Consider the following 16,062-nt stretch of genomic DNA (forward strand, 5'->3'; position numbering starts at 1 on the left):
AGATTCAGATTCAGATTCAGATATTTATTTTGTATATGTCACAAGACATATCCCGGTGCCGCTTGTGCATAACCGGGTGAATACAAGTATATAATATTAATTACATAATATATGAGTATAACCTTGATTACATAAAATATGAGTAAAATTAAATACATAATATATGATTATAATATATATACATTTTTAAATAATAAACGCGTACAATAGTATATAGTTAATTGCACGCGCGTGCAGTACATTATCGTTACAGGAAGAACAACAATTGGTTACTTTGCCACGAATCGTACTTATAGGAAATCTATTATATTTACTTCTGAATATTTACGTTTTGTCGCAATTTTTATGTTCCAATCCGTTTGCAATTTAGAACTCAATTACAATGACATTTATACAGTCGAAAAAGTAAATAATGTATTGCATATATACTCCGTACATTCCATTTTATTTAATGTATAAAGAGTTCCTCGGCGTTGACGGTACGATAAACATTAGAGAGGGTGCGGCCGACGTTTTCATCACGAAAACGTGAACGTTGGACGTTCAGCGCCGCCTTCCTCTAAGCCTGGAAGTTTGACAATGGCGTTTGGAACGTTGAGCATGAACGTTGAGCATTAAATATCCAGATGGCAGAACACACTGATTGATCAGCTGAATGACGTCAATCTACGAAAATCGGAAATGTTGATCGCTCTCACAACAACAACAAACTTTGTATTGTTGTTGTTGTGAGAGCGGGCAGACATTTTATAATAGTTATAGACATTTCATCTAAAACTCAATAAAAGGCACTTATAAGTATTTATAATTTCACTTGCTCTCGTGTGTATTGACAATACAGTATTTTTAACCTTACAGAAACTTGTATTTAATGTTATATATATAACAACAGAATACGCTAATTGGAAATGCAGATTAGTTAACAATTTAATATATATTTTCACCTAAACATAATTTATACTTTTTAACGCATAATTGTTAAAACATTTTAAATAATAAGTTATTTTTTCTACAAATTCTCCAATCCATCGGTTTGCTTTTCAAATCAAATCCCGTGGAAACTTAAATATAGACACTGGATATATATTTTCCTAAGCAACTAGGTATACAGCGCATACGAGGCATCTAGAAATAGTTATTCATTAGTACAGTAATATTATTTTAACAAAAATAAAAAGGATTAAAAAAATAGTTTACTACGAAAACATTACAGTACAAATGTAACATTACTTTTTCCCGACACAAATTGATAAACAATTTCCATGATAAAATGTATGAAAATTCTTATTTAAGTCATTTATAATGCTTCATGGCTTCTAAAAAAAATCAGAAAGGTGATTTCAATTGAAACAAAGCAAGAAATCATCAGGAGTGAAAGTTGACAAAAACTTTCTTGTCGAATGGGGAGAGGTTCAGGAGTTTACCAACACTCATTATCCAAACAGAGCTGAGGCCAACAGGATCAATGATCTCTACGATGACACCTTTGTCCGTCATTTCCGACAGGTGTTAAAGAAGAAAGAGAAACAGACCACCTTGGTCATGTTTTTCAAGAAGCCAGCGGGCAAAAAACAAAGGATGGAACAAGAGAAGTTGACCCTGCAAGTTCCGGTAGCCTCTCCTGAATCTGACTCCGATTAAAAAACAATAAAAAAAGACCCGCTGCAATGTGTAAAAAGTCTGTATCTGTATGAATGTGTAAAGAAAGTGTTCTTCCACCTCCTCCTCACAACATCTGACTACCCGGCATAATTGGTGTCTGCTCCATTTTCATTTTTTATGGTACAGTACGGTTATTTTATGCTGCGGAACGAATTATATGTTTTAACATGTATTTCTATGGGAAAATGCGTTTCGTATAACGGACGTGCACCTGGAACGGATTAAGTACGTTGTACGAGGCACCACTGTATATATAACTATTATATTCAATGGAATTTAAATACAGTATTATTGATTGTTAAATAATTTATACAGGAATTCTATACTTTTAATTTGAAATTCTGATGAGAGTAATCTATGGAGAATATTCTTTATTCAAAAGTATTCGACAACTTTTACATTTAAACTTTATAATTTGTTAAGCAAGATTTGTGAAAATTTCTCTTTCAGAGGTATTAGCAAGCGCCAAATCCGACAGATGGCGCTGTTCTCGAGCCAAGATGGCTGCCGAAACAGGTAAGGAACCGATCACGTGTTTGTTCAGTGACTGAGCCGATTACTGCGAAGACAACGTTTCCTGTCGCCGATATAGTCTAGAATTTGACATAAATTCATTGATTTGGTCTTCTCAGTAGTCGTCACCGATAGAAACTGAATCGGCTCAGGCACTTAACAAACACGTGGTCGATTCCTTACCTGTTTCGGCAGCCATCTTGGCTCGAAAACAGCGTCGTCTGTCGGATTTGGCGCTTGCCAATACAAAACTTAGTTAATTTTATTGTTTCGTCTAACTATATTAAATATGGTTCATTAGGTTTCCTTTATATTTGCAGAATAGGCTATAAGTCAAATTTTCTGTTATAGTTTGTATTTGAATAAATACATGCTTGGCATTGGTCTAACGCTTGGTTCGACACTAGTAATATATGCCTATGGGACCAATGCTCTGTCTCTGATAAGTAAAATAAATAGACCTATAATTCGTCACCACTGATAGGCACGTGAGCTAAAAATCAACCATTAAAATGTCCGCTCTTATTGGTCTCTTGGCACTCGTGTTCAGAAATGTCAACAGATTTTAATGGCTGTCAGATGACATGTGCAATAAGTTAGCTTCTGAGCACACCTGTTTGCTTCCATCATGAGCCAGAAGTATAAAAACTGGTTAATATAATTTATATTTTCAAACTCTATGCTTAGAGTATGCGAAAAAAACATATAATATCGATTTTAAAAATCAATTTCATTTTATAACAAAAAGTGGCAATAAGTTTTAAAGCACGCTCAACCATCACTTCGACGCCATATTTGAGTTAAGCACGTATGTGGAACACGGAGAATAGACAGTATACTGATACATATTAAAAACTGATCTGTGTACGCAATTAACAGAAAAGTACAGAGAATTCTTTAAAATAGTTTAAAATTAATAAATTCATTAAAATTTACGCAAAATTAGTAAGAATATTTTAATTATTAAATTTTCTTCCGTTCATCTTGAGGTNTCTAATCCATCGGTTTGCTTTTCAAATCAAATCCCGTGGAAACTTAAATATAGACACTGGATATATATTTTCCTAAGCAACTAGGTATACAGCGCATACGAGGCATCTAGAAATAGTTATTCATTAGTACAGTAATATTATTTTAACAAAAATAAAAAGGATTAAAAAAATAGTTTACTACGAAAACATTACAGTACAAATGTAACATTACTTTTTCCCGACACAAATTGATAAACAATTTCCATGATAAAATGTATGAAAATTCTTATTTAAGTCATTTATAATGCTTCATGGCTTCTAAAAAAAAATCAGAAAGGTGATTTCAATTGAAACAAAGCAAGAAATCATCAGGAGTGAAAGTTGACAAAAACTTTCTTGTCGAATGGGGAGAGGTTCAGGAGTTTACCAACGCTCATTATCCAAAAAGAGCTGAGGCCAACAGGATCAATGATCTCTACGATGACACCTTTGTCCGTCATTTCCGACAGGTGTTAAAGAAGAAAGAGAAACAGACCACCTTGGTCATGTTTTTCAAGAAGCCAGCGGGCAAAAAACAAAGGATGGAACAAGAGAAGTTGACCCTGCAAGTTCCGGTAGCCTCTCCTGAATCTGACTCCGATTAAAAAACAATAAAAAAAGACCCGCTGCAATGTGTAAAAAGTCTGTATCTGTATGAATGTGTAAAGAAAGTGTTCTTCCACGTCCTCCTCACAACATCTGACTACCCGGCATAATTGGTGTCTGCTCCATTTTTATTTTTTATGGTACAGTACGGTTATTTTATGCTGCGGAACGAATTATATGTTTTAACATGTATTTCTATGGGAAAATGCGTTTCGTATAACGGACGTGCACCTGGAACGGATTAAGTACGTTGTACGAGGCACCACTGTATATATAACTATTATATTCAATGGAATTTAAATACAGTATTATTGATTGTTAAATAATTTATACAGGAATTCTATACTTTTAATTTGAAATTCTGATGAGAGTAATCTATGGAGAATATTCTTTATTCAAAAGTATTCGACAACTTTTACATTTAAACTTTATAATTTGTTAAGCAAGATTTGTGAAAATTTCTCTTTCAGAGGTATTAGCAAGCGCCAAATCCGACAGATGGCGCTGTTCTCGAGCCAAGATGGCTGCCGAAACAGGTAAGGAACCGATCACGTGTTTGTTCAGTGACTGAGCCGATTACTGCGAAGACAACGTTTCCTGTCGCCGATATAGTCTAGAATTTGACATAAATTCATTGATTTGGTCTTCTCAGTAGTCGTCACCGATAGAAACTGAATCGGCTCAGGCACTTAACAAACACGTGGTCGATTCCTTACCTGTTTCGGCAGCCATCTTGGCTCGAAAACAGCGTCGTCTGTCGGATTTGGCGCTTGCCAATACAAAACTTAGTTAATTTTATTGTTTCGTCTAACTATATTAAATATGGTTCATTAGGTTTCCTTTATATTTGCAGAATAGGCTATAAGTCAAATTTTCTGTTATAGTTTGTATTTGAATAAATACATGCTTGGCATTGGTCTAACGCTTGGTTCGACACTAGTAATATATGCCTATGGGACCAATGCTCTGTCTCTGATAAGTAAAATAAATAGACCTATAATTCGTCACCACTGATAGGCACGTGAGCTAAAAATCAACCATTAAAATGTCCGCTCTTATTGGTCTCTTGGCACTCGTGTTCAGAAATGTCAACAGATTTTAATGGCTGTCAGATGACATGTGCAATAAGTTAGCTTCTGAGCACACCTGTTTGCTTCCATCATGAGCCAGAAGTATAAAAACTGGTTAATATAATTTATATTTTCAAACTCTATGCTTAGAGTATGCGAAAAAAACATATAATATCGATTTTAAAAATCAATTTCATTTTATAACAAAAAGTGGCAATAAGTTTTAAAGCACGCTCAACCATCACTTCGACGCCATATTTGAGTTAAGCACGTATGTGGAACACGGAGAATAGACAGTATACTGATACATATTAAAAACTGATCTGTGTACGCAATTAACAGAAAAGTACAGAGAATTCTTTAAAATAATTTAAAATTAATAAATTCATTAAAATTTACGCAAAATTAGTAAGAATATTTTAATTATTAAATTTTCTTCCGTTCATCTTGAGGTTATGAATTCCAACGCTAGATGGCGACATCATAGCAAAGGATCAGTTTAATGATTGATTCTGTCTTGTATGAGACATTTTTGTTGTTCTTAATGAAAACAGAAGGAAATAAATAATTTCTTCTTAATTGAATGGTTCTAAATTAATCTAGATATATTTATGTCCTTGGATTAATTTTAATGTCAAATTTCTGAGTTATCAACCATTTGCCAAAGATACTGCATTCAAGTCTATAGCCACTATATTTTTGCTTTTATTCCTAGTATATCAGCAAAATAAACCATTAACAGCTTCTTTTATTGTTCTATCAGCAAACTCGAAACATTTCATCCAAAATGCCAACTCATAAGACCTGCCACTATTAAGTTATGGCAATGCAACACCTGGCTGATCTGCCTAAGGAGATGTCTTCCGGGAAGTCTTTTTAAGGGAAACTGGCCCCTATTTAGGCGTTACAGATGTGGAGAAAACTCGGAAAACTCCACGTGGACAGCCCGTCCGAGCGAGGCGCGAACCCACGACCGAACTCCCAGTGTTCGGGGTACGAAGACTGCTCGGTCACTGGTGGGCGCACCACTATTATGATTCTAATATCAAATATAAAAGCTTAACAGTACATGAAAAGCAGAGATATTAAAGAGGTTAGGGACTCAAACACTAGAAGAAAACCTAAGTTTTACAGTGAAATGAAGAAGAAAACAAAATAGTTGTAGAATAAACAGTAGTGTATTTAATTTATAATGGATTCAGGCCACAGATGCATTCAGGCCAAAGATATTAAATTTTATATAAAATTAAGAAATTGCCATGTGTAAATTACATATCATGTGTATAAACTTTGATAAATTTTCATATAAAACCATAAATTTACATAAAGAAAATTATAAACAATATAATTTGCATTTATAAATAAGAATACTGTTTTATTTTTGCCCTACAGGCCTTTGCAAGCCTTTCCATGCCAATTATGATTTTAGCCAGGACACAATGGGATGACATACAGTATCCGGGATAGACCGTCAATGAAAAATTCCTGGAGTATTTAAATATATAAACACAATACGTACACAACAAACATACGACTCAAAGGCTGAATGGGGATCGATATAATATACACATATATTGGATATACATAGATAAATATACATTAATATATGACAAATATATGATATTGTCAAAGACATCAATACATACAATTTTATTTTGTTTATTCTGTAACCTGATGCAAGAGCATAAAAATGTCTTTCAAATGACTAAACAGTATAAAATTAACATGTGCCAGGTGCTCTACAGACTGTCCTAGTCATTTTTATAGGACAGTCTGCAGAGCACCTGTCACTGTTTAGTTTCCTCGGTGGTCCACAGACCAGAAAATCACTATAATACATCTTTGTCACCTATTTTCTGTTTTTAAATCTTAAGTAAGTACAAAATTATGTGTTAAACTTCAACAATTAAACTACTACATCAGCAATTTATGGTAAAAGAAATTTTTTTCATATCTGAAGATTGCTGACAAAGGGAGGGGGGAGAGTCTTTGATGACATAAGATTACACTCATCATTTGTGTTTATCCCCAGTCATCACATTTTCTGAAAATAATTCTTATGTATTTGCAAATGGCTCTAATTTCTCATCTCATTAACATAAGTAAGGTGTAATTTATATTGACAAATTTAATACAGATACATTACTGTTATTCTCATCACATTTTCCTATTGTTATATTTACCTTCCGCTACTTAGTACACTATAAAATATTAATTTAGATTTATAAAACTTGAACGCATCAAGCAGTTCCAAAACCTTTATGAGTTGTCATTTATACAAGGCTATAATTACATAATTAGGTTATAAGAAACATATCAATTAAAAATATATAATTTTGTTGTTTAGAAAAGTAATCGTGACTCTGATTTTTAATCTTGCAACATACCAGGATGCGTAGTCTTGTTTCATTCTATCTCTTTCCTTAAAATACAAATAAAGTAATGATATGTTGATTCCTTGCTCTCCATTTATGCAAGTAAACTTAGCTTTAATACTAAACTTTGAACAAATTTGTTTTAGTATGCCCTACATTACACTTATGCGGCATAAACTTTGAAGGGCAAAAGGGCTTTCTACTTGTGGTAAATAAGATATGACAGCCTCATTATATCACAAACATACACATGAGTTTAAAAAGATATTGATGTGATGTATGCTTTCAAAAACAACAGTGAGCCTCATTGTGTCACAAGAATAAGATACATCCATGGGCTCTTTAAACCTCCAAGGATGAGCAGAGTATGGACCAATTATACATACACAAACTTAAAGAAATAAAGGATATGTTTCTCTTTACATCACATACATTTCTGAGGATAAAGCATACAAAGTTTGATAATGCTTATACATGATAATGAAGCAAACATGTAAACTGATATAATTCTATAAAGCATAACCTCTCTCCATATTTAACACACTGTCTTTAAAGCATCATAATACTTTTCATTTGCAAAATTCAAAATACTCTTTCATAATAAAACCTTATCAGTACCAATTTAAATTTGTTATCATTAACATAACTCGTATCGTAAATACTTTATCGACGTCGTTTATAAACGTTATCTCCGACAAATTTCGAAACTCAAGGCACTATTATTTACAAATAACTTTTACGAGCCTAAGTATAGATCATTATCCAGAAAAAGTTATAAATATAACTAAAAAGCAGAGTCACATACCGTTTTACGGTATTGCTTAATAAAGTAAAGGTGTCTATAAATAGGTCAAAGTAACGACTCTTTAATTACTTGACAGGTCTTTTATTTTTAATTCTATTTTTTCTATTCGGTGTAGCCAATTCTACGTAAAAAGAATTCAAGGATTTGGATAGTCACGGCCATTCGTAGAGCAAACAAAAATTAATATCAGGAGACCTATTGGCAAGGCTCATGTGTTCTAGTATAACACATGCTTGTAATAGTCGCAATCACTATTATACTTGAGACAAGAAGTATCAGGAGACCTTTAAGGCCAGACTTATGAAGATACCCAAATGAAAACCAGGAGATAAAAGAAGCCTCCAATATGGGATCCAATTTGTTGAAGATTTGAGCTTGCTTTTCATGTTTAAGTCTTGAACAATTTACAATTTAGAGGTTTTTCTAACTTGCATTATACAGTATGAATGACTTCTCTTAACAAAAACACAATATCTCATATTGTACTGTTCACCCTTGATCTGTTTAATGGTAATCTTAAGCTATCTTTTACATCAAGTTCCCTTTAAACCAGAAAAAAGGCAAGCTGTAACACAAAACTGATCCCTTTCTGTTTCAAGAATGGATGCCAAGTTACTGATCCATGTTTACATCTCATCATCTAGTTTCAGGCTAATTAAGGTCATCCCTGTTTATAACCACTTTGCAGTTTAATAAAGAGAATAACTGTTGATGTTTACCGACAAAGACAACTTTACATGTTCTAAAACCAACAAAACACTGTTTTGTTACCCATTAAATATGAAATTCCAGGATATATTTGCTGATATTTGATATATATCTTCAACTTGCCATTTGTGAAACAGACACATAATGAGTAATTCTACACAGAAGACTGGCATTAACATAACTTAAAAGTGACTGGATATACTGTACAGTCGACCCCCTATAACACTGTTGATTATTTCGTTTTATATGAATTCCATGTTGTACGAGTCACTTAGATTTTACAGATACGTGTGCAGGGCTGTGAACGGCTCACGTATCTATAAAATCTAAGTGACTCGTACAACATGGAATCCATATAAAACGGAATAATCAACAGTGTTATAGGGGGTCGACTGTATATCGTCGCATCTCTCATCACTTTTGATCTATCGTCTACGAAGGATAGAAGATATTTGTCGATGCTACGGGGAAGATAAGGGTATTAATACAGCTTCAACTCTTTCTTACTACATACGAAACGGGCATACTAACTGTTTATATAGACACGGCGTATTTATCGGTCTTTCTCTCGGGGATTATTCCCTCGATCTGGAGCCATAGCAGTTTCTACCACTACAGAAACATTCACTTGTTTAAAAGAATGGCAAAACTCGCTTGCTCTAACCCCATACAACCTCTCAGTGGCCCTAACTTCTCTATAAAGACAGGGATGAAAATATGATGACAAATTAACATTTTCTTTTACAATCTGTAAACAATACAATGGACATACTTACCAAGTGTTTCTATACTGGTGTTGATATGCTTTTTCTCATCATTTTGTATACTTTGTTTCATTGACAGAAGTTTATGTCATATAACTATGCTCTACACCTTACTGTCTATCTACAAATTAATATAAATTGCATACCACACAAACATAAATACAAAGGAGTAACAGTTATATTTGTTGTTACTCCATCACATGTATCCTTTTGTGTGTGTAACAAGTATGAAATATTTGTGAAATTAGTCAGAAATCGGCACTTTAGTGTACACTATACAAGTGTACTAAACGCCATTAATTACACACTAAATGTAGGTCTTATAATCTCTACGTCACACAGAAAGTATTGTTTATTATGATGACTCATTATAAATTACCTCATCGCTAATCTAAAATTAGTTTTTTTACATTTAAAATTATACGATATTTCATTGAAATTTGTCGGCATTTCGAAACAAAACACTACTCTTTTGTTTAAATTTGATCGGCTGTGTGACGTCACGGATTAGAAAACACTGGAAAGCTGCCAACGTCACACCAGAAATTTCAAACTTAACGATTTGTTTACAAACAAGCTTATTGGCCAAGTTTGAAATTCCTTGTGTCTGATACACAGGTGAAAGTATCTCCCTACAAAAATAAACACGATAGCGCTTTTTCTTTGAAGTATTTTTAAAACACGTAATAATATTATTTTCTGACCTAAAAAAACTTACACGAATTCAACCTTCCTCGTCACGTAGACACACGTCTTGTGTTCGTACTTTTGTTTTGCTAAACACAGCAAATAACACGAGAACCGTGTCATTTGCGGTATCTTGTAAACAAAGTCCTAAAAACGGGGACGACTTTTGTATAAATATCAGCAAACAGACACACATACAAACACATTTCTTTCTTTTTTTTATGTGTTCTTTTCTGCTGTTGTGATGGTCTGGTTAGATACGAAAAGTTGTGACCCTAATTTAAATATTCGAAATGGCTCTTCTAGTATGACGTCACAGAAGGGTTGTGTCTAGTTTTGGTATTACAGAAAAATTTAAAAGCTTTCCCCGGAAATGACGGGACTCATCGATCCTCGTTCTGATGCCAGGTCGTTTACCTCACTTCACAACGCATGCGTTAGAAGACAGCACGCGCACTACTACACACAACCGGTGTGTTAAGTACACTACCCAATTGTTAACACGGCTTTCTGGTGTGTCGTACGTCATTCATCGCACCGAATAACGGCTTTGAAAGGCCGAATTTCATTGGCAATTCGTCAGGACGAACGAAGAAATTGGGCAATCGTTCGGTGTTTGTGGTGTTTCTACTGGGACTATTTTGTTTGCGTGCGGATTAGGTTGCAAGGAGGCCATCCCACAACAAAAGTCGTTCAAAATACCGGTCTGTTGTGTTCGGTGACGCGACGCTTTTTCCTCAGGGATTTTTTTTTAAAAAGAAATTGTTGGAGATTTATTCTGTCGTGTCGTTCGCTCAACATGCCAAGCAAAGAGGAGAGGATGGTAGAAGACAAAGCAAATACAACAGCAAACTACAACACTACAGACGTGGAAGAACTGGTTGCTGCTATTAAACACAACCTACGCCTGAAATCGGCGCCGTGTCACGTCGTGTGTACAAAACAAAGACGTGTATCACCGTACAACATCCCCATCAGGACACACAGGTACCTAAACAACTGCCAGATTGGTTGTAAAAAACAATCGGATCCTTACGTACTCCTACAAGAACTACTAAAACAAGGGACACTTATCAAAGAAGCTGTACACAGGCTACAATTAGGATTATCTACTAGTAGTAGTACAAAAACACTAAAAATGGATGACGACGAAGATAATGGGACCAATCAATGCGTGAGTAACGTATACTAAAATTTAGAAACAATAGTTTTTTTTTTTGGTGGATACATGTGTGCGTGCATGTGTATAGTGTGTGATGGATTCCACATTTGTATTCTGATCTTTAGACGCAACAACCCTGTCTTTTTATTCATCTTTAGTGTGTTGTTATTCCAAAAAAAACTGGGGGGTATGACCCAGAAAAAGGACTTAGTTGTGTATATTCTCTTCAGAGAGATGTACAATTATTATGTACTCTTTTTTTGGGGGAAAGTGGTCTCTGTTTTGCATAGTTACACCCGTAACATTCGGAACAAATTACGAATTTCGACGTACACCAAGTGCCATCAATTGTTCTACGACACTACAACTATGTGTTTTGTTTTCTTCATGTGTTGCGGGTGTTTTGTTTTTTTTTTAAATAGTTCTGTCGAACATACGCAATTCTGTTTATTTTATACGAATCCTTTCATGTGTTGTAACATGAGAAATGTGTATTTCTGATCTCAATGTTTTGTTTAGAGATCCTGACGAGAAGATTCGATGAATAATAAAAGAAAAGAAATAATACGAGAACCTTGTTTGAATTATTCATTTAAAACACTAAAGAGAACACCAGAATTCCCTTTACAGTCGACCCCCCTATAACACTGTTGATTATTCCGTTTTATATGGATTCCGTGTTGTACGAGTCACTTAGATTTTACAAATACGTGTGCCAGGGTGTGAAAGGCTCGCGTATTTGTAAAATCTAAGTGATTCGTACAACACGGAATTCATATAAAACGGAATAATCAACACTGTTATAGGGGGGGATCAACTGTATCTAGTGTTTAAATTTGTTATCTACGCGTCTTTCATTACTTAATCGATAGATTTCGTTTAAATTAGGTGTTATTTTAAGAAATATGTTAATAAACAAACCGCTGTCTGTTACAAACAGTAGTGTGACGTCAAATTCGTAGGCCGAGTAAACAAGAAAACCTGTGTGTGATTCATGTGTTTATCATTTATGACGCGTAGTAAATTTCGCAATGGAATAAACATTTTTATTATTTTTTGTTTATCTGGCGTTTTAAAATGGCGGACGGGTCGGAACGTAACGTGTTTACCACACAAGATCTCCCATCTGCTGTACACAAAGGAAAGCATAAGCCCGAGGCACAACAACTTCCGCTACAACTCGTGTAACGTCACGACAGTGCAGACGGCTCGGCGCCTTTGGACGGGGTCACGTGATGTTTACCGGATGTTTGAAGGTCAAAGTGGGGCCGGATCACGGCATCAACAATTTGGCAACAATGGAAATAGCTGAAAAGTGGAAGGTGCATCCGCTTTTTACAAAATAAAAAATAAAAAAAAGACATTCCTCCCTCGTGTTACGACCGAAGTTTGTTGTGAACGTCACGCTTGTTTGATGTTCGATAGAACTTTAAAGAATTAAATGCCTCCCCCCCGATGGGGAGTGGGTATATTTTCGTTATTTCGCCGTGTTATATACTGCAGCTGTTGGTGTTTAAGTATAAACACATTTATTCAATTTCTTGTACTGTAAACAGCTTTTATCGAAAGGGCCTATAGGCAAATTACACTAAACCTGTCTTCCCATTAACGTTTAATGGACGCTTTACAATGGTATAACAGAGGGAGAAGGTACGTTTAATAACTTTTCGCAGTGTTTACGCTGCTACAATGTATTGATCTTTAACACAAAGTAAACAAAGAACACGTCAGCAATACTGTAACAGCTTAACGTCTATAAATAACCTGTATTATAAAATTTAGCAATGTGTATAATTATTTTACACGCCAGTGAACAAATAACACCACACTATACGTGTTGGTATGTATAGAATAATTCCTTCTAAATTAGGTAAACGGGAATGGCTGAAAATGAGATCCGAACCCACGTTCGATCTGGATGTGTCTTCTATGATTTATATACTATACAAGTCGACCCCCCTATAACACAGTTGATTTTTCCGTTTTATATGAATTCCATGTTGTACGAGTCACTTAGATTTTACAAATACGTGTGCTGGGCTGTGAATGGCTTACGTATTTGTAAAATCTAAGTGACTCGTACAACATGGAATTCATATAAAACGGAAAAATCAACAGTGTTATAGGGGGGTCGACTGTATTTTTTAGGGGTTACTCATTTAGTTCAGAGCATTACAAGGTAAACACTATACCTTACAAAACCGGCAAGTAAAGGGCTTATATAATTATTGTACGCGTGAATTAAAAGACACTAATGCATTATATTTGCTTACTGTATAATTTCGGGGCGTATAGAGTGTATTTTTAATGTCTTAGCGTATCTTGTATGACATTTTTTCAGTGTTATGGTGTTTATTTATGAACGTACCCTCTTCGTGTTCTGACCAGTAGAAGATAAACACTGCTCTGTTTAAACAAAGGAACAGCTTTGTAAACATAACTGATGACCCGAGGCAAAACTAAAGGCTAATTTCTAACAGCAGGCACCATCTGGTATTATTTGTGTTATTCTTCTTGTTAACACCGCATCAATTGTACGTTCCAACAGCAGCACCAATTATGTGCTGAATTAAAGGCACACATTAACAATTTTTACATACAGAATTTAACATAGAGGTTAATGGGGTTTACGACAGGCACTGGTATAATAATATAATCTTGTATACGACCATGTATAACACAGTAAAATGGCGTCTTAACTGACAAACTTGCGTAAGCCGGCAAATCCTGTTCATTAATAAGGCCAGACACTCAGTAATGTCAAGTATCGGGTATACATAACACACCATAGCACTTTATTTGGGCTCACATTTCGAAGAATTTTTAGTGGAGGGGAGCCAAAATAATCGCTAGCGACCGCTCGTCTTTTACTAGAACGTGCACCTCATTAAATATTTGGTTAGAGCACCCCAAAATTGACACACACACAGAACGAGTTGGCAGGTGTTTGCCATTCATTGTTTTATGGTACTTGCGTAATGACCCACATAAAACTCTATTTTATGAGGAAGGGGGGTTCGAAAGAAAGAAAAATTATCAGCGCAGGGTTATAAAATTAGATTTTTTGGTGGAGAAAGGCCAAGTTTAGCTTCAGGACGGTGACTAGACAACCCCTTTTTTTTCCACCTGACTTCACCTGACAATCCAGGTAGAAGGCGTCACCTGGAATTCTAAGCATAAAGAAATAATTAACCCCAGCCGGATTTTCTGGTTTAACGCTTTTCCCCCTCTTCTCTCTGTCCTCAGAAGCGGGTGAACCTTGTTTTAAATTCAGATGAGCCTCTTACAGAATGCATTCTTGCGTAATATCCGAACTTAGATCACTATTGGTGGCAACGTACTAACTTTTCAACGAAGAATTTCTTTTCTTTTTCTAACCACTAGATACGTCTGAATGAAACTTCCACGCATCATTTAATCAATTTCAATCGACCGAATCGTTATATTAGAGTTTAACCCCGAAATAACATATTTACGATAGTTTTTATGGGATCGTAACTAAACTTCTTGAATCTATAACTTTTTATAAAGTTACGTAAAAACTTTTAAGAAATCGGATGGAGAAGTTGAACTTGTATCTGATAGCAATTGTGTAAGTACCGAATTTCGTGTCACTAACGCGAAATTCGGCCATTTATTATATAAGACACGTGATTCTATACCATAGCTACTACATTCCTACCTTTTCTTGTGGGAATAACGTGAAATTTAATTATAAAAATTATCTTTTCCTCTGTTTATGAAAAATTATGTTTAATAAAAGCAGGTGAAAAAATTTATGTATTTATTTCTCTGATAAACCGCTTTCAACAAAATTTCAGTTCTACGACAATTTCATCTCTGTTGGCAGATTTTCGGATGTAAATTTAAACGTGAAATTTAATTATAAAATAAGCCTTTTCCTCTGTTTATGAAAAATTATGTTTAATAAAAGCAGGTGAAAAAATTTATGTNCAATTTCTCTCAAAATTTATTAATTATTATTATATTTCACGCAATACTTTTTGAAACTGGATGTGAAATTGTGTCTCGTATCTAATAACACTTGAACAATGTTTAAATTTTTCACCACTAATGAGAAATTCTGCCATATTTATATATGGCACGTGATTCTATAGGATAATTACTTCGTTTGTAACCTTTCTTGTCGTGATAACATGAAATTTAATTTAAGAAATTTTTTAGAATTTCATTTTAAAGTCAGATTATACATTTTATACATTTAACTCCGAAATTGCGCATTTAAGAGTGTTATATACAGTTGTACCAATTTTTCTCGAATTTTATTAATAATTACTATACTTCATGAAATTCTTTAAGTAATCGGATGTGAAATTCAATCCTGTATCTGATAACACTGAAATAAATATCAAATTTTGCACCACTAATGTGAAATTCGACCATTAGTACATATGGCACGTGAAATGATAGTAACTACATTAATTACTCCTATTCTTATCATTATTTCATGAAATTTTTTTTATTACTAGTGTTCTATTGTTTATTAATGTGATGAAATTTACCAGGATTCATGTTATAAACATCCTGCTAAGTATTTTATAGTGTTGTAAACGTAATTCTTATAAATTACTACTTATTATGATATTTCATGAAAATTTTTAAGAAACATGACGTTATACCGAGGATTTTACCTGATAGTTCGTCTATGATTATCGAATTTTACATAATTAGCGCGAAAT

The 16,062-nt window shown here is 34.3% G+C and overlaps 1 protein-coding gene across 1 annotated transcript; it reads left to right on the forward strand.

Moving 5' to 3' along the window:
- The first annotated feature begins 10,999 nt into the window (after positions 1–10,999).
- Positions 11,000–11,392, forward strand: LOC111626724. Its single transcript, XM_023370206.1, has one exon. The coding sequence runs from the start codon at positions 11,000–11,002 to the stop codon at positions 11,390–11,392; it is 393 nt and encodes a 130-aa protein (XP_023225974.1).
- Positions 11,393–16,062: the final 4,670 nt, after the last annotated feature.

The sequence above is a fragment of the Centruroides sculpturatus genome, unplaced genomic scaffold, assembly GCF_000671375.1.
Source record: "Centruroides sculpturatus isolate CEXI.00-Female unplaced genomic scaffold, Cexi_2.0 scaffold438, whole genome shotgun sequence".
In the NCBI taxonomy this organism is placed as follows: domain Eukaryota; kingdom Metazoa; phylum Arthropoda; class Arachnida; order Scorpiones; family Buthidae; genus Centruroides; species Centruroides sculpturatus.

Excerpts from the sequence above, each read along its gene's own strand:
- LOC111626724 (XM_023370206.1), top strand. The coding sequence starts at position 11,000 with ATGCCAAGCAAAGAGGAGAGGATGGTAGAAGACAAAGCAAATACAACA.